At 50.0% G+C, this 27,872-nt stretch overlaps 1 protein-coding gene and 1 long non-coding RNA gene across 2 annotated transcripts in view; one reads left to right on the top strand and one right to left on the bottom strand.

Moving 5' to 3' along the window:
* The window catches only part of LOC137846970 (uncharacterized), a 475,040-nt gene that overhangs the window by 49,666 nt on the left and 397,502 nt on the right, over positions 1 to 27,872 (top strand). The gene's annotated exons all lie outside the window — the stretch shown is intronic.
* LOC137847419 (olfactory receptor 14C36-like) lies at positions 5,053 to 5,994 on the bottom strand. Its single transcript, XM_068665695.1, has one exon. It carries the CDS (start codon positions 5,992 to 5,994, stop codon positions 5,053 to 5,055), a length of 942 nt encoding a protein of 313 aa, XP_068521796.1.

The following is a 27,872-nucleotide window of genomic DNA, read 5'->3' as shown; positions in this document are numbered from 1 at the left end:
ATTCTCTACTTCCCATCAGCGAGCGGTGTTTGGCCACGTCCTGGGAAGCAGGGCCTCAAACGCGTAGTGGTTGTTCAGGAGGAATAGCCCCCTCCCCCACGAGAGCCCCCCCTTTTATTGCTGAGTGTGACATCAGGTGTTATGGAATATCCCTTTGGTTGGTTTAGGTCAGCTGCCCCGGCAATGTCCCCTCCCCATCACTTGCCCACCCCCAGCCTGCTGGCTCTTGGGGGCTTAGGAGTCCTGATGCTGTGCCAGCACTACGCAGCAATAGACACAACACTGGAGTGATATCAGTGCTGTTCCAGCTACGAGTGCAGAGCACAGCACTGTGCTGGCTGCTGCAGGGAAAAGGTGACTCCAGCTCAGACAGACCCAACACAACTTCCACCCCTTATTCCATAACATTTGTGTCACAATCAGGTACAGTTTAGTATATAGATGTTCTCATCACCATTGTTTTCTGTCCATTGAAGCATTTTTATGTCTGTACTTCTCTTTATTCTATAGGTCTTTTCCCAAAATGCTCATAAAAACTGTTGATGGTTTCAGCTTCATCTGTCAAAGTGGTCACTCAGGGCAGGCGAAGTTGGTTTTCTTGACACCAGCACCAGCTTAGCTCACATCATTGTTGCACTTGCCCGGTTCCTTGCAAAGTTGACCTGTCATTGGTTCTGCAGTGTCCTCCTACAACACATAACTTGGATAACAGATTAATTTTCTCCCAGTGTTAAATCTCCTTGTGGCACACACTTGATATCCCCATCTTTCTGCATTACCCACCAGGTATACCCTGGTCCTTGGGCAAAGACAATCCCACGAGTGGGTTTGCCTTTTCCCATGGCAGGGGCAACCCACACTGCCTTCCCCATCCACTTCCCCACATGCACTACAGGGACTTTAGCTTCTCCCACAGTGTGTAGGGGTTTTGTTTTAGCAGGACCAGGACGGCTTTCAGACCCCCTGTTTTTAACTAGCCAAGTGGCCTCTGGTAGATTTATATCCCAATGTTTCCATGTCCCAGCACCCAATGCTTGCAGCATAGTTTTTAACAGTCCATTGTACCTCTCAACCTTCCCAGAGGCTTGTGGGTGATAAGGGATGTGGTACACCCATTCAATGCCATGTCTCTTGGCCCAGGAAGTGATCAAATTATTTCGGAAGTGACTCCCATTGTCAGACTCAATTCTTTCTGGTGTACCATGTCGCCACAGCACTTGTCTTTCCAGGCCCAAGATAGTGTTTCGGGCCGTGGCATGGTTCACTGGATATGTTTCCAGCCACCCAGTAGTTGCTTCTACCATGGTGAGTATGTAACGTTTACCTTGGCGGGTTTGTGGAAGTGGTCCGATGTAGTCAATCTGCCAGGCCTCACCATAACGAAATCCAAGCCATCTCCCCCTATTCCAGGGAGACTTCACCCTCATGGCTCGTTTGATTGCAGCACAGGTCTCACACTGATGGGTAACCTGTGTGATGGCCTCAATGGTCAGGTCCACCCCTCGATCACGAGCCCATCTGTAAGTGGCATCCCTCCCCAGATGTCCTGATGTTTCATGGGCCCATCGAGCTACAAACAGCTCACCCTTACGTCCCCAGTCCAGGTCCACCTGAGCTATTTCAGTTTTTGAAGCTCTGTCTACTTCTTCATTGTTCTGATGTTCTTCGGTAGCACGATTCTTAGGCATATGGGCATCTACATGACGTACCTTTACAGCCAGGTTTTCTACCCGGGCAGCAATATCTTGCCACAGGGTAGCAGCCCAGATAGGTTTACCTCTGCGCTGCCAGTTGTTCTGTTTCCATCGCTGCAGCCACCCCCACAGCGCATTTGCCACCATCCATGAGTCAGTATAGAGATACAGTACCGGCCACTTTTCTCTTTCAGAAATTCCTAGGGCCAGTTGTATAGCTTTCACTTCTGCATACTGACTCGACTCACCTTCCCCTTCCATGGCCTCCACAACTTGTCGTGTGGGACTCCACACAGCAACTTTCCACTTCCAATGGCTCCCTACCACACGGCAGGATCCGTCAGTAAACAACACATACTGCTTTCTGTCTTCTGGCAACTCATTGTATGGTGGTGCCTCTTCAGCACGAGTTACTTCTTCTGTTGGTGCTCCGAAATCCCTGCCCTCTGGCCAGTCCATAATCTCTTCCAGGATTCCTGGGCGGTTGGGTTTTCCCATTCGAGCCCGCTGTGTAATTAACGCTACCCATTTACTCCACGTAGCATCGGTTGCATGATGTGTAGTGGGGATTTTCTCTTTGAACATCCAATGTAACACAGGTAGCTGTGGGGCCAAGAGAAGTTGTGCTTCTGTACCAACAACTTCTGAAGCGGCTCGAATCCCCTCATATGCTGTGAGTATTTCTTTTTCAGTTGGGGTGTAATTGGCTTCTGATCCTCGATAGCCCCGGCTCCAGAACCCCAAAGGTCGGCCTCGAGTTTCTCCTGGGGTCTTCTGCCAGAGGCTCCAAGTGAGCCCATGTTCCCCAGCTGCAGTGTACAGTATGTTTTGCACAGCTGGTCCAGTACGGACAGGCCCAAGGGATACTGCACGAGCTATTTCTTGTTTGAGTTGTTCAAAGGCCTGTTGTTGCTCAGGGCCCCACTCGAACGAGTTCCTCTTCCGAGTCATTCGATATAGAGGACTCACAAGCTGACTATAGCCGGGCACATGCATTCTCCAAAATCCCACAAGACCTAGGAAAGCTTGTGTTTCTTTTTTGCTAGTTGGCGGAGACATAACTGTTATTTTGTTGATCACATCCGTCGGAATGTGGCGACGTCCATCCTGCCATTTTACCCCCAAGAACTGGATTTCCTGTGCAGGTCCTTTGACCTTATTCTGTTTAATGGCAAAGCCAGCTTTCAAGAGAATTTGGATTATTTTCTTCCCTTTCTCAAAAACTTCTTCTGCTGTATTACCCCATACAATGATATCATCGATGTACTGCAGGTGTTCAGGAGTGTTCCCTTGTTCCAGTGTCATCTGGATCAGTCCATGGCAAATGGTAGGGCTGTGTTTCCACTCTGAGGCAAAACACATCAGCTTGCCCCACCTGAACGGAAATGGCCCCATCCAACTAAGGATTTGAAAGCAACGAATATGGAATGACTATGCAGGTCAATGTGCAGAGTAAGGGAAGGTCACAAATATTGTGCTGGAGTAGCAGAAGGCAAAAAGCATTGCATTGTGCCTCAGAATAATCAAGGAGACCTAATCCAGTTCATCCATGAGAAAAAGAAGTGAGAAGGACGTTGAGTTTGGCCTAGCACGAAGAAGGATGTGCATCACTGGTGAAGGAACCGTCATTTGTGCCATCACCAACGTGAATTACACAAGCACCACCACATCTAAAGGTAACCTGTCCACTCCAGCTTGGTATTCCCACAGGGCAGGAGAAAGGGAGCCGACAGCCAAGGGACACATCTGAGTGTGGAAGGTGGGGCCCAGCAGAGATAAGGAGTCAAGGCAGTTGGGTGGGGGAGGCCAGCAGAAGCAGCCCAAGGGGTGGTGCTGCTAGTGAGGACAGGTTTGTGGCAGCAGCCTGAGTGGGCAGCAGCTGTGTGCAGGCGAGGGGAGGCCAGGAAGCGCATGGCAAGAGCGCTGCTGCCAGCAGAACCAAGGCCAGGGCCGAGCCCAAGGGCAGAGGCAGGCCCAGGGCAGGGGGCTGCAAGGGCCATGCTGAGCTCCCTGCCCCTGCAGCAGCAGCCCTGGCCCTCGGCCTCCTCTCCCCTGCCCCTGCAGCTCTGGGCTCCCTTCATGCAGTCCTGGCTCCGCAGCACCAAGCCCTGCTGGGAGCCCTCCCCTGCATGTTGCCACCGCTCCCTGACGCTGCTGTTGCCCTCTGCCGGGAACTGCCCAGCCCAGCCCAGCCCCTGCCCACCTCTCCCCACCTCCCTGCCCTCTCCCCAGCCCAGCAGCCCAGGCTGTTCTGGCCCCAGGGCAGAGCCCACCGCAGGCTGCTTCAGGGCTCTGGGCATGGCCACCACAGCCCCAGCCCCTCGCAAGGCACCGCAGCTGCTGGCACAAAGGTGGCTCTGGGCCTCCCCAGCAACCCCCGCACTGGGGCCAGCCCCAGCTCATTGATGGAGGTCTGTGAAGCTGCAGGAGCCCTGCTCTCTTGCCTGAGGGATCCCCAGCATGGGGTGCCTGTGCCACAGAGCAGCTCCAGATTCCTCTCCAGCATGCCATTTGCCATCAGACCGAGCAAATGCAGGACACTACCAGGGCACTGAAAGGCCAAGTATTGTTTGCTGGGCCGTGTGCTACCAAGAAGTCAGATCCCAGTCCAGTCCTTTGTCCTTCAGCGATCACTATAAGAATCTGATCCTTCCTGAAGGCCAGAAAAACAAGAGGACTCTCCAGGGAGGATCTTCTTGGGTGTATTTCTGACACCAGCTTTAGAAGAGGTGTACAGAGACGTAGTAGAGATACCACTGTAGGAATATCAGGAAAGTCACCAAGGTGCATGAGATCTGATGGCTAACCCACGTATAAGAGCTCAAGAGAACAATGTGGAGACCAAAAGAGAGCAGCAGTGACAACACCACGTCCTGCTGCTGGCCATGGCCATGGATCCAGGGAAGCAGCAGCCCCGACCCGAAGGCAGCAGAGAGGCAGAGCCCAGCGGGCAGTGAGGGGCAGCCCCGAGGGCCACCGGGGCTGCTCCTGCATGTGGCAGCTGGGCTCTTGGCCCTGAGCCCCTCCTGCGTGCTGGGGCTGCTCCCCCAGATCCAGAGCAGATGGCAAGAAAGGGCAGCTGAGACCAGTGAAGTTATGCTCTTTTCTTAATTGACTATACCTACAGAGGAAGCCTGGTTCTATTGGTCGATTAGAAGATGTGTTCAAAGTAAATAAATTACTAAATAAATTAAATCAATATTAAAAATTATTTAAAAAATAAAAAAGAAAAATAATATGAAAATCTGTCATGTCCGTTTCTCAAATACAATGGTAGTCTTCAGAGGATTATTATTAATGATTACAATATGATAAGACTACTAAAGATAAAAATGATATGATACAAATCACAATACTATTAACAACATTGATGCTTAAGAAGCACATATAGAAACAGTTTCCTCACTGCAACTTTGAGCTCCTGGTTCCTCATGCTGTAGATGAGTGGGTTCACTGCTGGAGGTACCACTGAGTACAAAAGTGACACCACCAAGTCCAGAGATGGGGAAGAGATGGAAGCGGGCTTCAGGTAGGCAAATATGGCAGTGCTGACAAAGAGGAAAACCACTGCCAGGTGAGGGAGGCACGTGGAAAAGGCTTTGTGCTTGCTCTCCTCAGAGGGCATCCTCAGCACTGCCCTGAAGATCTGAACATAGGACAGCACAATGAAAGCAAAACAGCCAAAGAATAAAGAAACAGTAAACACAAGAACCCCGACTTCCCTGAGGTAGGCATTTGAGCAGGAGAGCTTGAGGATCTGGGGGATTTCACAGAAAAACTGCTCCACAGCATTGCCTTTGCAGAGGGGCAGGGAAAATGTGTTGGCTGTGTGCAGGACAACAGTGAGAAAGCCACTGCCCCAGGCAGCTGCTGCCATCTGGGCACAAGCTCTGCTGCCCACGAGGCTCCCGTAGTGCAGGGGCTTGCAGATGGCAACATAGCGGTCATAGGCCATGATGGTGAGAAGGGAATACTCTGCTACAAACAAGAAAGCAACAAAAAAGACCTGTGCAGCACAGCCTTGATAGGAGATGGCCCTGGTGTCCCAGAGGGCATTGGCCATGGCTTTGGGCAGAGTGGTGGAGATGCAGCCCAGGTCAAGGAGGGCGAGGTTGAGGAGGAAGAAGTACATGGGGGTGTGGAGGCGGTGGTGGCAGGCTACGGCGCTGAGGATGAGGCCGTTGCCCAGGAGGGCAGCCAGGTAGATGCCCAGGAAGAGCGCGAAGTGCAGGAGCTGCAGCTCGCGCGTGTATGCGAATGCCAGCAGGAGGAACTCGCTCACAGAGCTGCTGTTGGGCATTTGGTGGTTCTGGTCATAGGGTTCTCCCAAGGAAGGAAGCTGTGCAGAGGAGCTGCTCTGCACTGTGCAGAGGAGCTGCTCCTGGGCACAGCTGGCTCTCTGCAACAGGGCCCTCTTGCCACGAGCTCTCTCTGTCCCACGAGCCCGGCCCAACTCAGCACCACAGCACCAGCCCAAGCCCTTGGAATCACCCCTCTGGGGGCTTTGCTGATGAGCCCACGAACCTCAGGCACTCAGAGACAATTGAAGACATCTCTCCAGAAGTGCAAGTCAGAGGCAAGTTTCCTGCAGTGTCCCCCTGAGGGCCAGCACTGACACAGCCTCCCTTGGAGCTTGTTAGAGCAGAACCCTGGACGCAGTGAGGACAAGGAGACAAAGGCAATGTGAAGGTGACACTGATGTGTAGGAAAACTGCATGTGTGTCACCAAGCACAAGGCGCAGGCCTTGACCCCTGTCCTCTGGGAAGGGAGATCCTTTCTCTTCACACCTTGCTCAGGGCTCTTTGTGGGGCAGTAGGAGATGGGGATGTGCATGTCCAATTGCAGGAGAATGCCTGCATTCATGGGTGAGGGCAAGAACAATCAGCTGTCTCCTCATAGGCCTCAGTTGCAGAAATAACAGCCATAGCCATGGGTACAAAGACTTGGGTTCTTTTTGGACTTTGAGGCTTGCCACAGCGCTTGATCCTCTCCACACCTGGCTGCACTAGGGAATCCCAGACATGTTCCTCTTTCCCTGCACCTGTATACAATTTTGTGGGGGTTGTCTCACTGAATATGAACTGAGTCTGGGAACTCAGATCTTCTTGGTGGCCATGCTCCTCAAAAGGCAGCTCTGTAGGAAGCTGGCCTGGTTCCTGGTTAGCTGGCACCACTGCTCATATGGCATCCCTCGTGGTGCCCAGGGCCTCCTCCTCCTGGGCCCTGCTCACTCGGCAGGGTCCCAGGCTGCCCTGATGTGTGGGGTTTCTCTTCCTCTGTTGCAGTACTGGGCTCTTCAGTTTGAATAATACAGGAGGAACTAGTATAATACAGAGTTTGAATAATACAGTTTGAATAATACAGGAGGAACTAGTTGAATGGAGATACAGCACAGAATAACTGAAGGGTAGGGGATTGGAGGTTGCCGGATTCCACTTTTTCTGTTCTTCCTTCTCATGTATGCTGTTATTTTGTCTGGAACTGCATCCTATATACAAAACACTGCACCATACCAGCTATCAGGAAGAAAACTATGGCTGTCCTAGCCAAAACGTGGACAATATCCACCCCATATTCCATACCATCTGCATCATGCTCAGCTCCAGTACTTTCCAATTATTCAAAACCACCTTTTCTCTTTTGATATACACAGAGGGATATCATGCCCTTAGACTATGGGTGTCCTGGAGCTGGCTAGGATCGAGGTAATTTTCCTCCTAGGAGCTAGTATGATGCTGTTTTTTGGATTCAGCATGAAAAGAATGCTGATTATACACTGATGGCTTAGTTATTGGCCAGCATTGGAGGGCTGGGGGTGCCTGAGAAGTTGGTGGGGACAGAAGCAGGACAGCTGACTCCAGCCCCAAGTGGCCAAAGGGATGTTCCAGACCACACAACGTCGTGCTGAACAATCAATATGGGGTGGCTGGCCAGGGTAGGGGGTACCACTACTGTGGGACAGGCAATCACCATCATGATCGTCATCATCATTGCTCATATTATTTGTCTTCCCTTTCTGTCCTATTAAACTATCTTTATTTCAATCCATGATTTATTTTATCTGTTTTCCCCTCCTCGTTCTCTCCTACATCTGCTCGGGGTGTAGCAGGGTGTGTGTGTGAGGGAATGACTGTGTGGTGCTGAGCTGCCTGCTGGGTTTAACCACACTTTTGGTGCCCAACATGGAGCACATTTTTTGAGCCAATGACAAATCTGGCCACAGCATGTTAAAAGAAAGCTATTATAAGCATCAGTTAATTTTAATAGTTGCTGATCACAATGCTGGTCTCCTTCCTTCCTTCCTTCCTTCCTTCCTTCCTTCCTTCCTTCCTTCCTTCCTTCCTTCCTTCCTTCCTTCCAAGCTCAGATCTGTTGTGCTCAATTTCAGAATCGTGTTGTATAGCACATTACTTACTGTATGTCTCCCCTGTCATGCTGTTTATCTTTTCTGATGGCTGCGTCAAGTTTATTCTTTTGAAGTGTTGTGTAACACTGGCTTATGATATGATAAAAATCCTGATCATGAGACTAATCTGGTACTTGTACTCAGGATTGCCATTGCCAACATACCTTGGGAGCCATCTCTCAGAAACTATTAAGAACTACACTCTGGACCTTTTCTCCTCAGGAAACCAAGCCATGGGGGAGACAAGGGGAGGACATTTTTCCCCACTTGTTCTCTCTCCCTTTCTCTTTCACCTTACCCTTCTCCTCCAGGCTATTTACACTGGCTCTTCAAAGTTTTGAATATCCTTGGGATGGTCAAACCAGCACGCTCCTATTGTTATGTCTCCTGAATGTGTTTCAGGACTACTTAAGAATACCATTCAGATATCTGTCTGGTGGCAGGAGAGTTTGGAGTGGCAGGGAGTGTAGGAGGATCTGGGCAGGCACCTGCAGCAGTCGGCACCTCCAGTGCTTTGGAACTTCACCCCAAGCAAATGCAGAATCCTAAAAAAAAAATGGTTAAATGCTTGAAAAGGAGGTGTTATCACCCTGGCATTTCCAAAGAGACACATACTACTGCAGTGTGCTGGGTCTTGGCCTGTGCTTACAGAGCCACAATCAATGCCACTCCAACCTTTGTGAAAAGCCCTGCAGTCACTCCAACCCCTCTGACAGACCCTGCAGCCACTACAGCATCTGAAAAATGCCCTGCAGCAACTCCAGCTCTTGTTCTGGGTCTTGTGTCTGAGCCAGAAAACCAAGCTCTGTCTGTATCAGTTGCTCCTATATGGAAGAAAAAACAGTGGATGTGAAAGTCAGTTAGTCAGAAGATGAGGCAGGCTTCAGAAAAGCTGGGCCATCATACGAGTAGGAGGACGAAGAGAAAGAAGTCATAAGAGCATCAGTAATCATGCGATTCCTATCCCTATGCTGCTCTGGTGCTGGGAGAAACGGGGCCCTCCCTGGAATTAGAGGGCAGGAAAGGAGATATGGTGGGCACACACTATGTGCCACCCTGTTGTTTTACCTGTGTGACCATGGAGAGGACATGAGAAAGTGGGATGGAAAATCTACCTCCAGCCTAGAGGCACGGGTGTGTGAGTGGCAAGGACAAACAATCACTAAAAGGGGTTCTTAGAGAACTGCTGCTCCAATTTCCAGCAGGCTGTCCTGCAGACACAGTACTGAATACTATGAGCAGGACTAGAGGGGCTGTGCCTCCAGCCAGGGGGAGGAAGGGGACAGTCGGGTTTATTGGACTGTGTGGATTTGATTACCTTGCACATCAGACCCACAGAAGTATCAGGAGCTAGTGGGCACCACTGCACAGCATACCCTAATGCCATCAAGCTACAGAGGGTCGAACCCATTTGTATGTCGGCAGTGACAAGGGGATCCCAACGCTGAACTGTACTGGAGGCTGAAGTGTTTTCTAAGTGGGAAGGAGTGGCAAAAGCACCCCATTGGCACTGCCCCAGAGACTCTGTGCATCCTTGGAAGAGACTGCTTCAGGAGAGGATAGATATCTCAGGGACCCAAAAGGGTATCGGTGGGCTTTAGGCATTGCTGCCTTGGAGACAGAGGACATTTTACTGTTGTCTGCCTTGCCTTGGTCTCTCACAGGACCCTTCTGTTGTGGGGTTGATGAGGGCTGAAGGACAGCTGGTGCCAATCCCTACCACAGCCATGCACCTGAGTCAGTATAGCATCAACCGAGTGCACTAACAGAGGCCTATCGTGGCCTGAATGAAGTCACACAATGCTGAGTGCTGCCATGCCAGCAGCATGATTCAGACTGCCCTGGAAGAGGAGGAAGCTCCTGAGCACCTGCACTACATCTATGGCATTACTGGGTGGGGTGACACAGCAGAGGGAGTATTTGAGAAAGGGAAGAAAATACTCTAAATTCCTCTGCAAGCTGATTTTGCACGAAAAGAAATTAAGGTCAAGGGAAGTGCACAAGAGATCCCGATGCAGGCTGGCCAGGGTCAGTGGGAGCAAAGCTCAGGGACAGGTTGAGCATCGGTGAGGGGCTTCTCAGCAATTGCATGGTGCATCATTTGCCTTGTACATCTTGTTATTGTTATTGCTATTGCTATTGTTATTGTTAATGTTAATTACTATTTTATCTTCCTTTTCTGTATTTTCAAATTTTAAATCATTCATTATTGTCTGTACCCTGGTACTTAGTGAAACAAATCCCCTTTATGTACACTTCAGTGTCACCTTCACATTGCCTTTGTCTCCTTGTCCTCACTGCCTCCAGGGTTCTGCTCTAACGAGCTCCAAGGGAGGCTGTGTCAGTGCTGGCCCTCAGGGGGACACTGCAGGAAACTTGCCTCTGACTTGCACTTCTGGAGAGATGTCTTCAATTGTCTCTGAGTGCCTGAGGTTCGTGGGCTCATCAGCAAAGCCCCCAGAGGGGTGATTCCAAGGGCTTGGGCTGGTGCTGTGGTGCTGAGTTGGGCCGGGCTCGTGGGACAGAGAGAGCTCGTGGCAAGAGGGCCCTGTTGCAGAGAGCCAGCTGTGCCCAGGAGCAGCTCCTCTGCACAGAGCAGCAGGGCTGGAGACACAGAGGCAGACACAGAGAGAAGAAAAGGAGAGAGGGGCTAAAGGCAGTTGGCAGTGGGAGGATGCTGAGAGCTGCCTGCAGGAGAAACTTGCACAGCCCTTGACAAGGTAAGGGTCTGGCTGCAGGGCCATGCAGCTGCAGGTCCTGGAAGGGTCTCCTGCTGGGTCTTGTTTCTGGGAGGGCAGTGGGCAATGCAGCAGGCTTTGAGAGTCCTGCTGCGTTGCAGTACAGGGTGAGGAAGCCTGGCAGAAGCCCCTTGAAGTGCCCTAAATCAGGTGCCCCTGGGCAGCCATGAGCAGAGTGGCCAAGCCTCCTCCAGACTGTGCAGGGGTGCAGCTGGGATATGGGACACTCCAGCTTTCAGATATCCAACTTTGTCCGTAGGGCATCCTCCTGGGCTACAGGCTGCTCTCCAGCAGGATGCAGCTCTCTTGTGGCATCCTTGTGTTATCCAGCTGCCCAAGGAGAAGACACGTTTGTGTTAACACCATGGCCTTATTTCTTGATGTCTGTCTGTGGGCAGCTGCAATGAGGTGCAATAAGGGCAATGACCTCTACACCTCTTGCTAGGAGGGAAGAGCTGAGAACATGCTCACAACGCACAGACAAGGTGAGGTTTCTGTCCAGTTGCACTTGGACTGCGGATTCTTTGCTCTCAGCTTTCTCCAGTTCCATCTCAGGGAAACACCTGAGTGGGGTGGTCCTGCAGCTCACAGAGGGCTGACACATGGCAGCTGAGAACAGCAGTGTTCAGTAGTGGCATTTGAATATTTGTTCTGCCTTGAGATGCATTGTTTGAAACAGCACTGCGAATTCCAATGTCCTGATCAGTGGACTGAACTAGAGCTTCCCCCATATCCCTGCTTCCCTCAGATGAACATCAGGAAGGATTCCTCTGCAAGCTCAAGTAAGGAAGGTGTGGAAAGGTTCTCCGGCAAAGAGAGGCTCAGGCAGGGGGTTGGTCCAAAACTTGCAATAGGTTTTCCTCAGAGAAGCCTCTTCTAACTTTGTTCTGTCTTCTCTCTTCAACAGACAACTGTGTCCAATGTCAGAGAATGCCCAACAGCAGCTCTGTGAGGGAGTTCCTGCTGCTGGCATTCGCAGACACGCGCGAGCTGCAGCTCCTGCACTTCGCGCTCTTCCTGGGCATCTACCTGGCTGCCCTCCTGGGCAACGGCCTCATCCTCAGCACCGTAGCCTGCCACCACCACCTCCACACCCCCATGTACTTCTTCCTCCTCAACCTCGCCCTCCTCGACCTGGGCTGCATCTCCACCACTCTGCCCAAAGCCATGGCCAATGCCCTCTGGGACACCAGGGCCATCTCCTACCAAGGGTGTGTGGCACAGGTCTTTCTCTTTGTCTTGTTGATGTCATCAGAGTATTTCCTTCTCACCATCATGGCCTACGACCGCTACATGGCCATCTGCAAGCCCCTGCACTATGGGAGGGAGCCTCCTGGGCAGCAGAGCTTGTGCCCAGATGGCAGCAGCTGCCTGGGGCAGTGGCTTTCTCAATGCTGTTCTGCACACGGCCACTACATTTTCCCTGCCCCTCTGCCGAGGCAATGCTGTGGACCAGTTCTTCTGTGAAATCCCCCAGATCCTCAAGCTCTCCTGCTCAGATGCCTACCTCCGGGAAGTCGGGGCACTTGTGTTTAGCTTTTCTTTGGTCTTTGGTTGCTTTGTTTTCATTGTGTTATCCTATGTGCAGATCTTGAGGGCTGTGCTGAGGATGCCCTCAGAGCAGGGCCAGCACAAAGCCTTTGCAACGTGCCTCCCTCACCTGGCCATTGTCTCCATGTTTTCCAGCACTGCCATGTTTGCCTACCTGAAGCCCTCCTACATTTCCTTCCCATCTTCGGACCTGGTGATGTCATTTCTGTATTCGGTGATTCCTCCAACACGGAACCCCCTCATCTACAGCATGAGGAACCAGGAACTAAGGAATGTAGCGAGGAAACTCTTTGGATACCTGCTATTTAATAAACAATAATAGTTCCATCATCCCATCATTACTATCCTCTCATAATATCTCAGAAAATATTTGGAAAAGCTTCTTTTATTTTTTTGTATTTTTTTTGCTTCATTGTTTTCTGAAACTTGTGCTTTATATTTATACATGTATAATGTTTTCCTTAGGCTCCTGCCTGTAAATATTTCATGCATTTTGACCAACTAGTTTCCTGTACCTTTAGAACAAGTTTTCCTGTGTAAGTGCAGACAACAAAAAGTCATGAGAACTTCATTGGTCTCATCTGCTATCTCTTCCCATCTCCTCTGGAGCTGGGGGGGAAGCCCCAGCACGCAGGAGTTTCTCAAGACCAAGAGCCCAGCTGCCAAATGGAGGAGCAGCCCTGGTGGCCCTTAGGCTGCCCCTCACTGCCCGCTGGGCTCTGCTGAAGGGAATTCACTGCCGTTAAAGATAACAAAAAACGCTTTTATAAATACATCAACACAAAAAGGAGGACTAGGGAGAATCTCCATCCTTTACTGGGTGCAGGGGGAAACTTAGTTACAAGAGATGAGGAAAAGGCGGAGGTGCTCAATGCCTTCTTCGCCTCGGTCTTTAGTAGCAATACTGGTAGTTCTCTGGATACCCAGTACCCTGAGCTGGTGGAAGGGGATGGGGAGCAGGATGTGGCCCTCACTATCCACAAAGAACTGGTTGGTGACCTGCTACGGCACTTGGATGTGCACAAGTCGATGGGGCCGGATGGGATCCACCCAAGGGTACTGAGAGAAGTGGCAGAGGAGCTGGCCAAGCCCCTATCCATCATTTATCAGCAGTCCTGGCTATCGGGGGAGGTCCCAACTGACTGGCGGCTAGTGAATGTGACGCCCATCTACAAGAAGGGCCGGAGGGCTGACCGGGGGAACTACAGGCTGGTCAGTTTGACCTCAGTACCAGGGAAGCTCATGGAGCAGATCCTCTTGGGAGTCATCATGCGGCACTTGAAGGGCAAGCAGGCGATCAGGCCCAGTCAGCATGGGTTTATGGAAGGCAGATCCTGCTTGACGAACCTGATCTCCTTCTACGACAAAGTGACGTGCTGGGTGGACGAGGGAAAGGCTGTGGATGTGGTCTACCTTGACTTCAGCAAGGCATTTGACACCATCTCCCACAGCATTCTCCTCAAGAAACTGGCTGCTCTTGGCTTGGACTGGCGCATGCTTCGTTGGGTTAGAAACTGGCTGGATAGCCGGGCCCAAAGAGTCGTGGTAAATGGAGCCAAGTCCAGTTGGAGGCCAGTCTCTAGTGGCGTCCCCCAGGGCTTGGTGCTGGGGCCGGTCCTCTTCAACATCTTCATCAATGATCTGGATGAGGGCATTGAGTGCACCCTCAGTAAGTTTGCAGATGACACCAAGTTAGGTGCGTGTGTCGATCTGCTCGAGGGTAGGAAGGCTCTGCAGGAGGATCTGGATAGGCTGCACCGATGGGCTGAGGTCAACTGCATGAAGTTCAACAAGGCCAAGTGCCGGGTCCTGCACCTGGGGCGCAATAACCCCAAGCAGAGCTACAGGCTGGGAGACGAGTGGTTGGAGAGCTGCCAGGCAGAGAAGGACCTGGGAGTGATGGTGGACAGTCGGCTGAATATGAGCCAGCAGTGTGCTCAGGTGGCCAAGAAGGCCAACGGCATCCTGGCTTGTATCAGAAACAGCGTGACCAGCAGGGCTAGGGAGGTGATCGTCCCCCTGTACTCGGCTCTGGTGAGGCCGCACCTCGAGTACTGTGTTCAGTTTTGGGCCCCTCGCTACAAGAAGCACATCGAGGTGCTTGAGCAGGTCCAAAGAAGGGCGACGAAGCTGGTAAGGGGCCTGGAGAACAAGTCCTACGAGGAGCGGCTGAGGGAGCTGGGCTTGTTCAGCCTGGAGAAGAGGAGGCTCAGGGGCGACCTTATTGCTCTTTACAGATACCTTAAAGGAGGCTGTAGAGAGGTGGGGGTTGGCCTGTTCTCCCACGTGCCTGGTGACAGGACGAGGGGGAACGGGCTAAAGTTGCGCCAGGGGAGTTTTAGGTTAGATGTTAGGAAGAACTTCTTTACTGAAAGGGTTGTTAGAAACTGGAACAGGCTGCCCAGGGAGGTGGTGGAGTCACCATCCCTGGAAGTCTTCAAAAGACGTTTAGATGTAGAGCTTAGGGATATGGTTTAGTGGGGACTGTTAGTGTTAGGTTAGAGGTTGGACTCGATGATCTTGAGGTCTCTTCCAACCTAGAAATTCTGTGTGTGATTCTGTGTGAAAAAGACTAGCAAAAAGACCTGTGCAGCACATCCTGGGTACGAAATGACCCTGGCATCCCAGAGGAAATTGGCCATGGCTTTGGGGACAGAAGTGGAGATGGAGCCCAGATCGAGGAGGGCGAGGTTGAGGAGGAAGAAGTACATGGGAGTGTGCAGGCGGTGGTCACAGGTTACAGCAGTGAGGATGAGTCCGTTGCCCAGGAGGGCAGCCAGGTAGATGCCCAGGAAGAGCGCGAAGTGCAGGAGCTGCAGCTTGCGTGTGTCTGCGAATGCCAGCAGGAGGAACTCACTCACAGAGCTGCTGTTGGGCATTTGCTCATTCTGAGCATGGGGTCCTGCGAATGCCAGCGGGAGTAACTCAGTGATGGAGCTGCTGTTACACATTTATTGCCCTTGGGCAATGTAGTCTGTCCAGAAGAAGAAATGACATTGTAAAATGTAAGGACTTCTCTGACCAAAATACTTTGTACGTCTCATAGAACAGTCACACAGAACACATTCTTTCCCATTCCTTTCACAGGAAGAGCTTTCTGCAGCTGCTTGGCTTACCTCTGCTTGGTGCTCTGAGGGTGCCACAAGAAGCAGGGCGCTGTGCTGTGGGCTCTGCAGCAGTCAGTCCTGGTGTAGACAGGTAAAAGGGAACCCTGAGTGATCTGAGAAGTCCACTGGGCAAGGACATGTCCCTGCCTGCAGGACAGGAGAAGGTCAAATAACTCCTTAAGAAACAACAAAGGTGGTGTCTGTATGCTGAGGTGTGTGAGGTGCCTCAGAGCAGCAGCAATGCTCAAGGAGCCTTAGTCTCTACTACAGATGCTCCTACTCCATGACCATCTTTCTGCCTCAGCACATGGGCAGGAAAATGAAGCAGATTCTAAAAAGTGCACTGCCTTCAGGTAGCTCTTGACGGGCAGTTCTGCAGTGCAGTGCCCTGGGGAGGTGTGAGGCTGTGAGCAGCCTGCCCCAGGCAGCAGGCTCTGGGCAGCAGCAGGACCCTGCCCTGCCCTGCCCTGCGGTACCAGGGGGGCTCCTTCCACCTGCAGCTTCTCCCCGCAGCCCCTGGGCAGCTCCCCGGGCAGGCTGAGTGCTGAGCCTGGCAGGTGGCAGAGGCCTTGCCCCAGCACACAGCCCCTGGGGCACAGCAGGGACCCTGCTCTGCACCACAGCCCTGGCCACCCCTGCCTGCAGCCCCGGCTGCACTGCCTACAGCTGGGCCCAAGAGAAGGGAGCCCTTGGGCCCTGCACGCTGACCCTGCAGCACACGAGCCCTGCCTGCCCTTCAACTCCAACACTGAGCGTTCTCCTGACAGCTCCCATCAGCTGAGGGCTGGGCCAGCTCCAGGAGAGCCTGGCAGGGTGTGCAGCAGCATTGCCCTGCAGCCAGAGACTTACCATGGGGAGGTGGCTGGGAAGATTTCTCCCTCTGCCAGCTCTCCCCTGCCTTCCTATTCCAGGCTGCCCTGAACCTCCCTCCCCCTTCTCTCCTCTCCCCATGCCAGCTGCATGCAGTGCCCCCAGCAATGCTGTGCCTGACAGAGGAGCTTGATCTGGGTGGCTGAAGCAGCTTCTCAAGTAGTCCAAGTCTGATGCAAACTCCAAAGCCTCTCACAGTGCTAACGGTCCCACTGAGGGACATTACTGTCAAGGCCTCCCCATGGACTTGTTAGAGCAGAAAAGGGCAGGCAGTGATGACGGGGAGACCAAGGCCCAGGAAAGGTGGCCCTGATGCTGAGGAAACCTTGATGTGTCCCATGAAGTCCAACAGTCGGGCCCTGACCCCAGCCTCTGGGAAGGGAGATGCTGTCCCTCCAGCAAGGTTTAGGGCTCTTCCTGGATCAGTGCACAGTGGGTAAGGGCAGTGCCAAGTACAAGGCTACAGGAGGACATCTCCCAGGCTCCTGGAGGGGGATGAGGAGGCATTGAGGCCCTATTGCTGTAAGGATGAGGTGTCTCCTCATAGGCATCACTAACGGAGGCAAGAGCCCGAGCCCAGCAGACAAAGCTGTTGGCTCTGTCAGGGCTTTCATCTTGCAAAAGGTCCTTGACAACAACCACTACACGCTGTCCTATGCTGTCAGGTCTGCACCTGTTTCCCTGCAGGACTTAGATACCCACCTTGCTTCCCCACCTTGCTCTCACCTTGCTCTGAGCACCTCCCTGCCTTGATTGATGTCTCTCAATCTGCCCTCAGTAATCCATGAAACACAAAGCCAGGGGCTGATCCGCACATCCCTAGAGAGGGAGGGAGGAGGGTGAGTGAACCTCTACAACAATTTCGTAGAGGTAAGAGGCTGCAGGTAATGTTGATGTTGCTTTAACACTGAATTAAAACATTGATGTAAGGCCATTAGCCTATTTTAATGAGTAACCAATTTTAAAGAGTACCCAGTTTTAAAGAGTTTTAAAGAGTAATCCCTAAACCTAAATGCTACTCCAACATCCTGAACTTTGTTGTATAGCACATTAATAACTCTCTGTCTTCCATGTCATGCTTTTTACGAATTCTGGGGGCTGATTTAAGGTTACTGTTTTGCTGTACTGGATAACACTGACTTCTGATAGGGTAAAATTATTGCCCCCTCAATACCTCAGGAACCATCTCCTCATCTCTTGGAAACTATTAAGAATTACACTCTTTGCCTTTTCTCCTCAGGGAGTAAACCTATGCAGGGTGGTGGAGGATGCTTTTCCCCACTTCTTCACTCTCTCTTTCTCCTTCGCCTCATGCTTCTCTTCCAGGCTAATTACAATAGCTCTTCAAAGCTTTGAATATCCTTGGGATGGTCAAACCAGCATGTTCCTATTTTTAGGTCTCCTGAACGCCATTCATGTTTTGTTTAAGTTTAAACAATTACTTAAACGTGCCATCCAGAGATCTGTCCAGAGGCAGGAAAGTTAGGAGTGGCAGGGAGAGTTTGAGGATCTGGGCAGATGCCTAGTGCAGTGGGCATGTCCAGTGCTTTGGAGTTTCACCTCTGAGCAAGTGCAGAATCCTAAAAAAACTTGTGAAATGCTTAGAAATTTGTGTCATCGTCCCAGCAATTTCAAAGAGACAGAAATCACTGCAATATGCTGGTGGTTAAGGTATGCTTATGAAGCTACAGTCCACACCTCTCCCACCCCTATGACTTTTCCTGCAGGCACACTCCAGCCCCTTTGACAGGCCCAGAGCCTGTCCAAAGCCACTCCAAACCCTGCAACAGGCCCTACAGGCACTCCAGCTCCTGCAATGGGCTTAAGGTTAAACACATCCCTATAATAGGCCCTATAGTCCCTCCCAAACCTGCAATAGGCCCTGCAGCCACTCCAACTCATCCAAAAGGCCCCGCAGCTAGAACAACTCCTGTGATGGTCCCTACAGCCACTCCAGCCCCTGCAATGGGCCACATCACTGGGCCAGAGAACCAACCTAAGCCAGTATCGGTTGCCTCTACATGCAAGAGAAAACAGTGGGTGTGAAAAACTCAGTTTTTCTTTAGAAAGGAAGGAAACTCCTACCCAGACAAGAAAGGAGGAAAAAGAAAATGAAGCAGGTTTCTCCAAAGTTGGGCCATCTTGGAATCACAGAATCATAGAATCTCTAGGTTGGAAGAGACCTCAAGATCATCGAGTCCAACCTCTGACCTAACGCTAACAGTCCCCACTAAACCATATCCCTAAGCTCTACATCTAAACGTCTTTTAAAGACTTCCAGGGAAGGTGACTCCACCACCTCACTGGGCAGCCCGTTCCAGTGCCTCACAACCCTTTCAGTAAAGAAGTTCTTCCTAACATCTAACCTAAAACTCCCCTGGTGCAACTTAAGCCCATTCCCCCTCGTCCTGTCACCAGGCACGTGGAAGAACAGGCCAACCCCCACCTCACTACAGCCTCCTTTAAGGTATCTGTAAAGAGCAATGAGGTCGCCCCTGAGCTTCCTCTTCTCCAGGCTGAACAAGCCCAGCTCCCTCAGCCGCTCCTCATAGGATTTGTTCTCCAGGCCCCTCACCAGCTTCAAGGCCTTCTCTGGACCCGCTCAAGCACCTTGATGTCCTTCTTGTAGCGAGGGGCCCTAAAAGGGCCCATCTGTGTTTCCGCTGTGATGACGCTGCGATGCTGCTGTGATGACACTGTGATGACGCTATGATGATGCTGTTATGACACTGCAATGATGCTGTGATGATGCTGTGATGATGATGTGATTATTCTGTGATGAGGCTGTGATGATGCTATGATGATGCTGTGATGACAGTGTGATGATCCTGTAATGACGTTGCAATGACGCTGTGATGACGCTGTGATGATACTGCGATCAAGCTGAAATGACGCTCTGATGATGGTCTGATTACACTGAGATGGTGCTGTTATGACGCTGTAATTTTGCTATGATGACGCTATGATAATGCTGTGATGATGCTGTTATGACTCTTTGATGAAGCTATAATGACGCTGAGATGACATTGTGATAACGCTGTGATGATGCTGTGATGACGCTATGATGATGCTGTGTTGACGTTGTGATTATTCTGTGATGATGCTATGACAACACTGTGATGACACTGCGATGACGCTGTGATGATGCTGTGATAATGCAGATATGATGCTGAGATGATGCTGTGATGATGCTGTGATGACGCTATGATAATGCTGTGATTACGCTGTGATGATGCTCTGATTATGCTGTGATGATGCAGTGATGACGCTGTGATGATTCTTTGATGATGCTGTGATTATTCTGTGATGATGCTGTTATGACACTGTCGTGGTTTATCCCGGCCAGCAGCTAAACACCATGCAGCCGTTCGCTCACCCTCCCCCCTCCCTCTCTGGGATGGGGGAAAGAAATGGAAAGTGAAGCCCGTGAGTTGAGATAAAGACAGTTTAATAAGACAGGAAAATAATAATAACAACAACAACAACAACAACAACAACAACAACAACAACAACAACAATAATAATAATAATACAATTATGATAATTGTACTACTACTAATATGTATAAACATGTGATTCACAACGCAATTGCTCACCACCTGCTGACCAATGCCCAGCCTAATCCCGAGCAGTCTGGCCCCCTCCCCCGGCTAGCCACCCCTATTTATTGTTTAGCATGACTTCAGATGATATGGAATACCCCTTTGGCTAGTTTGGGTCACCTGTCCTGGGTCTGTCCCCTCCCAGCTCTTGCTGCACCCCCAGCCTGCCCGTTGGCAGGACAGAGCAAGAAGCTGAGATGTCCTTGGCTTTTTTTAAGCACTGCTCTGCAACAATTAAAACATCTGGGTGCTATCAGCACTCTTCTCATCCTAAGACAAAACAGAGCATTCCACCAGCTACTAGGAAGAAAATTAATTCTGTCCTAACTGAAACCAGGACAGACACTACGATGACACAGTGATAACGCTCTGATTATGCTGTATTGATGCTGTAATGATGCTGTGATGACGTTGTAATGATGCTGTGATAACGCTGCGATGATGCTGTTATGATGCTGTGATGATGCTCTTGTGACGATGCGATGACGCTGTGCTGATGATGGTATGACGGTATGATGATTCTGTGATGACGCTGTGATGATTCTGTGCTTACGCTGTTATGCTGTGATGATGCTGTGATGACACTCTGATGACGCTCTGATGAAGCCATGATGATGCTGTTATGTTGCTGTGATGACGCTGTGATGATGCTGTTATGAGGCTCTGATGACGCAGTTATGATGCTGTCACGACGCAGTGATGACGATGTTATGACGCTACGATGATGCTGTGATGACGCTATGATGATGTTCTGATGACACTGTGATGACGCTGTGGTGAAGCTGTGATGAAGCTTTGATGATGCTGTGATGATGCTGTTATGACGTTGTGATGACGCTCTTATGATGCTACAATGATGATTTGATGACGCTGTGATGACGCTGTGTTGATGCTATAATGATGCTGTGATGACACTGAGATGATGCTGTTATGATGCTGTGATTATGCTGTGATGACGCTGTGATGATGCTGCGATGACGCTGTGATAATGCTGTGATTATTCTGTGATTAGGCTGTGATGACGCTATGATGATGTTCTGATGATGCTGTGATGATGCTGTTCTGACGCTGTGATGACGCTGTGATGATCCTGTAATGACGCTGCAATGACGCTGTGATGATGCTGTGATTGCACTGAGATGGTGCTGTTATGACGCTGTAATTTTGCTATGATGACGCAATGATAATGCTGTGATGATGCTGTTATGACACTGTGATGATGCTAAAATGACGCTGTGATGAAATTCTGATGACGCTGTGATGATGCTGTGATGACGCTGTGATTATTCTCTGATGATGCTATGATGACGCTGTGATGACGCTGTAATGACGCTGTGATGACGCTGTGATGATGCTGTGATAATGCAGATATGATGCTGAGATGGTGCTGTTATGATGCTGTAATGATGCTATGATGATGCTTTGATGATTCTGTTATGCTGTGATGACACTACGATTATGCTGTGATGACGCTGCGATGATGCTGTGATGACGCTGTGATGATGCTGTGTTGATGCTATAATGATGCTGTGATGACACTGAGATGACGCTATTATGATGCTGTGATAATGCTCTGATTGTGCTGTTAGGATGCTGTAATGATGCTGTGATGACGTTATGATGATGCTGTTATGACGCTGCGATGACACTGTGAAGATGCTGTGATGATGCTATGATAATGCCGTGATGATGCTGTGATGAAGCTGCGATGACGCTGCAGTTACATTGTGATGACGCTGTAATGACTGTGATGATGTTGTGATGACGCTGCTATGACGCTCTGATGATGCTGTGATGATGCTCGTGACGCTGTGATGATGCTCTGATGACACTGTGATGACGCTGTGATGACACTGTTATGATGATGCGATGACGCAGCGAGGACTCTGCGATGACACTGTGATGACATTGTGATGACGCTGTGATGATGCTGAGATGACGCTGTGATGACGCCGTGATGATGCTGTGATAATGCTGATATGATGCTGATATGGTTATGTTATGACGCTGTAATGATGCTATGATGACAATATGATGATGCTGGAGCTGGAACTGGAGCGACTGCAGGAGCTGGGACTGGAGCGGCTGCTGGAACCAGAGCTGGAGCAGTTGCAGGAACCGGAACTGGAGCAGTTGCAGGAGCTGGGACTGGAGTGGCTGCAGGAGCTGGAGCTGGAGCGGCTGCAGAGTCCACCGTAGGGGTCACAGTGGCCGTTGGATCTGTCACAGGGCTTGGAGTGGCCGCAGGGTCTGTCACTAAGTTGATAGCAGTATCAATGGCAGCTTGATAGGCATGAGCCAGGCCCCAGCACGTTACAATGATTTGTGTCACTTTGGAACTGCCAGAATCATGACACCTTTTTTTCAAGCATTCTGCCAGTTTTTGAGGATTTTGCCATTGTTCAGGGGTGAATTTCCAAAACACTGGGGGTGCCAACTGCTCTAGATGCCTGCCCATATCCTCCCATCCTCCCTGCCACCCACAACTATCCTGCCTCCGGGCAGATCTCCGGATGAGCTTCCTAAGTAGTTGTTTAACTTTAAGCAGAATCTGAAGCGCATTCAGGAGGCAGAACAACAAGACTATGGTGGTCTGAGTATCCCAAGGATATTCAATATCTTGGCGAGCTATTGTAACAAGCTCGGAGGATAAGAGGGTGGTGAAGGAGAAAGGGAGAGTGAATGAGTAAGAAGAAATATCTTCCCCTTTCCCCTCCACAGATTAACTCCCTGATGAAAAGAGGCAACAGGTATAATTGCTAATAGTTTCCGAGATACAGTTTCCAAAGTATAGAGTCGACGATGTTACTGAATACAAATACCAAGTTAGAGTCATGACCAGATATTTCATCGTCTCATAAGCCACTGTTACAACACTCAGTACCATAATGATCTTAAACCATGGCCCGGAGAGGATAAGGGCAACATGACAGAGAGCACATACAGAAAATAATGTGCTATAATACTCAATTTGGAAAACAGGCGCAGCAGAGTTGAGATTAAAGCAATCAGCATTATGACAAGTAACTATTAAGCAGGTCTAATACTTATACCAATTTTAGTTTAACACACTCTGGTCAAATCTGCCGTTATCTCAACCTTTTGAGCCCCACGTTGGGTGCCAAAAAGACTGTCGTGGTTTAACCCGGCCGGCAGCTAAACATCACATAGCTGTTCGCTCACCCTCCCCCCTCCCTCTCTGGGACAGAGGAGAGAAACAGGAAAGTGAAGCCTGTGAGTTGAGATAAAGACAGTGTAATAAGACAGGAAAATAATAATAACAACAATAATAATAATAACAATAATAATAATAACAATGATGATAATAGTACTACTACTAATAATGTGTACAAAGAAGTGATGCACAATGCAATTGCTCACCACCCGCTGACCGATGCCCAGCCTAACCCCAAGTAGTCCTGGCCCCCCACCCCAGCTAGCCACCCCTAAATATTGTTTACCATGATATTAAATGGTATGGAATACCCCTTTGGCTAGTTTGGGTCACCTGTCCTGGGTCTGTCCACTCCCAGCTCCTGTTGCACCCCCAGCCTGCCCGTTGGCAGGACAGAGCAAGAAGCTGAAACATCCTTGGCTTGGTGTAAGCACTGCTCTGCAACAATTAAACATCAGCGTCTTATCAGCACTCTTCTCATCCTAAGCCAAAACACAGCACCCTAGCAGCTAGTAGGAGGAAAATTACCTCTGTCCTAATTGAAACCAGGATATCCATCCACCCCTTATTCCATACCATTTATTTCATGCTCAGGTTCCACTCCTTAAAAGACCACATCCTGCTACTGGCCATGGCCATGGCTCCAGGGAAGCAGCAGCCCCGACCCGAAGGCAGCAGAGAGGCAGAGCCCAGCGGGCAGTGAGGGGCAGCCCCGAGAGCCACTGGGGCTGCTCCTGCATGTGGTAGCTGGGCTTTTGGCCCTGAGCCCCTCCTGTGTGCTAGGGCTGCTCCCCCACGTCCACAGAAGGGAAGAAAGAGAAGCTGAGACCTATGATATTCACAAGGTAACTTCAGTAGCTGTATGTACACAGGAAGCCGGTTTCTATAGGCAAATAATTGACAAGTATGAGACTAAGAGTAACATTATTTAATCAAAGTCAAATTAGTTAGATAAAATAATATTACAGGCGTTTAATAACAGAAGCAATATTTTTTCTGGGAAAATATGAAATTTCTAATTATAGCCATATTATTATAGGTGAATATGCTGAAGACTTGTCTATTCAAGTAGAGTCCTCACTGAATCCCTTAGTTCCTGGTTCCTCATGCTGTAGATGAGGGGGTTCAGTGCTGGAGGCACCACCAAGTAAAGAAATGTCACCTCCACATCCAGGGATGGGGAAGTGAAGTAGGGGGGCTTCAGATAGGCAAACATGGCAGTGCTGCCAAACAGGGAGACGACGGCCAGGTGAGGGAGGCACGTGGAAAAGGCTTTGTGTCGCCCCTGCTCAGAGGGCATCCTCAGCACTGCCCTGATGATCTGAATATAAGAAATAACAATGAAAATAGAACAACTAAAACTCTGAAAGCAGAGAGAAGGAAAGGGATATTCTGAGTTTCATCACTAACCTGTTCATGTCTCTGTTCAGTGCAATAGGAAGCTCAGTCACCTGTGCAAATCCAGCCACTCTGTTAACACAGAGCCTGCCCCACAATCAGAGCAGGAAGAGAGAGGCAGAGTGTGGAGGAATCGTTAAGTGAGGCAGGACATGTGAATGTTGAGCAGTTGGGAGACAATGGGCTGGTGAAGCACCGTACTCAACTCACATGAGCCTTGGCACGTATGCAGCTGGCTGAGAGCCAATCAGGCTCAAGGACACGATGCCCTTGGGCCATCGGGAAAGTCCCTAAGGTGGGACAGGTAGCCAAAAGAAGGAGGACCAGACTGAAAAGCCCGGGAAGTGTTAACCAATCCTGAGCTTAGTTTCTGCAATATGTATGAGTTGATTATGTTCAAACTAGATAAAAGACGACTGAGCTATCCATTAAGGTTGAAGTTCACTGTTCACTCATATTGATGTGCTGGGTCTTCCTTCCGTCGGCAACAAATTGGCGCCCGAACAGGGACAGGTCTGAACGGGATTTGGACACTGCTGGCAGTGATCCAGGGCCACGGTTGGACGGAATAAAGGAGAAGCCGGTCCTGCAACGCAGCCCAGGAGGTGAAAAGGACAAGAATCCCTGCACCCACGCCGGGAAGGTGAAAAGGACGTGGAGTCCCCCGCACCCGGGAGTGGATCCCGCCGGTCGCGCGTCGCCGAGATCTGCAGCTCGGAAGGTGAAAGGGAGTCCCCGCACCCGGGATGAGCCTATTTAGGGTCCCGCCGGAAAAGCGCCGCCGAGGTCTTTGCAAAGGCTGCAACCGACGTATATAAAGGTATGAAAAGATAAGCGGCGTACTATTTGCTCAAATGCTTTTTAGAAAAGCGGAGCATTTTAGATACAGATTGTAGAAAAAGATTTGCCAGGGTTATTAGTATATGGGCTAGCTAAGGGTTGTTTTACAAGTCCTGATACAGTTTTTGAACAAACAGAGTGGCGTAAATTTGGAAATAAATTGTTTGATGATGTTAGGAACGATGTTAAGTTTACTGGGAGATTTGATGAGGCCATGGAGAATAGTGGCTAATGCATTAGCCACACATAAAGATGAACAAAGAGTTGCTGTTGCTGCAACAGAGTGGTCAGGACCACCAAGAAGGGTTAATAATGTTAATCCACAGCAAATAAATATGGAAGGCACAGATTGCCCGTTGCCACCTTCCGTTAGAACTTTTACTATTACACAGGGGGCCTCGGGAATTTCGGGGATGCCTGTGACAATGTCCTCTGTAGCAGAGGAGGAGCTCTCACTACCAACAGCTCCAACTGCTCCAATAGAAAGTGAGAAAGGAGCAAGTGAAAAGATCATGTGTCTCATCCATTTGTGGTGAATGGTCAGTGGCAAAAAGAAAAGGGGGAGAGTAAGGGGCGGCAAAGACAGAAACGGTACCAGGAGGATGCCACTGACACTGACAGCACGGGTAACAGCAGTAGTATAAGTGACACAGGTGCGGGGCGGCGGGCACCAGTGTCCTGGAAATGTGATGGTGAAAAGGACTGTGACAGTGCAGAAGATGAAGAGAATTGCGGCATTGTGACTTGTAGTGCAGCAGAATTTCTGGATGGCACTGATGAAGCAAACTGTAACAGTGCTCTGGACCTGGCAAATTCAAGTGCAGAAGTGGAGAATGCATAGATATCAATAAAGTGTGTAACCAGCAGAGAGACTGCAAGGACTGGGGTGATGAGCCCCTGAAGGAATGCAACATAAATGAATGTGACTGTCCAGCTGGGTTTGAGTTTGTAGACAAGAGAAACTGTGGAGATTTTGATAAATGTCAAAACCCTGGTATCTGTAGTCAAATATGTATCAACCTGAAAGGTGGCTACAAATGTGAACGTAGCCGTGGATATCAGATGATTCCTGCTACAGGAACCTGGAAAAGGCCATACCGGTACAAAAATACAAATAACACCTGTGATTACAATGACGCTGCTAAGCAGGGTTTAGGGGTTCATAGCATGGAGATGATGAGGAACCACCCGCGACACGTCATTACATTAAGTCTGAAAATGATAATAAATGTATTATGAGAGTACTGTACCGAGATATGAAAACGGGACAATGGCTGGGGCCTGCTGATGTGATTTATATGGGGCGAGGTTATGTGTGTATCTCTTCCCCTACAGGGCCAACCTGGGTTCCTAGTCGATGTGTTAAACCAGCCATTGAAGAAAAGTCAAAATCGATCCTCAAACCAATATCAAATCAAACCGGACAAAGTTCATTTTGCCTATTCCTCGCTTCTGCGTCTGATCCTTTCGTTGATGAGTTGATAATGTTTGAAATGGTTAAGGGATCATACGCAAAAAAAAAAAAAAAAAAAAAAAAAAAAAAAAAAAATTATAGTACAAGATAGTTAGTTTGAAGGTTGGTTTAAATCTGTTTTTGGGAACATGGGTGGATGTTTTTTTTTTTTTCTTCGTCAAAGAGGAACTTCGTTTTCTACTTATAGTTATATTGATTATAGTTGCTGCAAAATAAAAACGGGGGAATTGTGGAGGAATCGTTAAGTGAGGCAGGACATGTGAATGTTGAGCAGTTGGGAGACAATGGGCTGGTGAAGCACCGTACTCAACTCACATGAGCCTTGGCACGTATGCAGCTGGCTGAGAGCCAATCAGGCTCAAGGACACGATGCCCTTGGGCCATCGGGAAAGTCCCTAAGGTGGGACAGGTAGCCAAAAGAAGGAGGACCAGACTGAAAAGCCCGGGAAGTGTTAACCAATCCTGAGCTTAGTTTCTGCAATATGTATGAGTTGATTATGTTCAAACTAGATAAAAGACGACTGAGCTATCCATTAAGGTTGAAGTTCACTGTTCACTCATATTGATGTGCTGGGTCTTCCTTCCGTCGGCAACAGCAGAGAGTGCCGAAAGTGCCTTCTCTTTGAAGGCAACCCCTGCCCTGCCCTTCCCCTGCCCAAGCCCCTGGGCTCCCAGGCAGGCTGAGTGCTGAGCCTGGCAGGTGGCAGAGGCCCTGCCCCAGCACACAGCCCCTGGGGCACAGCAGGGACCCTTCTCTGCACCACAGCCCTGGGCACCCCTGCCTGCACCCCCAGCTTCTCCTTCCTCCTTGCCCTCCAGCCAGAGACTTACTGGGTTCAGGGCTGGGAAGTGTTCTCCCCCAGTGAATTCTGTGCATCCTGCCACTTCTGCCTGCAATTAAGCACTCTGTCTCTGCAGGCATCCCCCATTGTCATCACATCCATTGGGATTTGACGATGTCCATCTTGCCATTTTATTCCTAAAAACTGGATCTCTCGTGCAGGTCCTTTTACTTT

This window comes from Anas acuta, chromosome W (genome assembly GCF_963932015.1).
Source record: "Anas acuta chromosome W, bAnaAcu1.1, whole genome shotgun sequence".
Classification (NCBI taxonomy): Eukaryota; Metazoa; Chordata; class Aves; order Anseriformes; family Anatidae; genus Anas; species Anas acuta.
This window is presented reverse-complemented; position numbering and strand designations above follow the sequence as displayed.

Bases quoted from the DNA above. Each gene is read 5' to 3' on its own strand.
- LOC137847419 (XM_068665695.1), bottom strand. From the start codon at position 5,994: ATGCCCAACAGCAGCTCTGTGAGCGAGTTCCTCCTGCTGGCATTCGCA.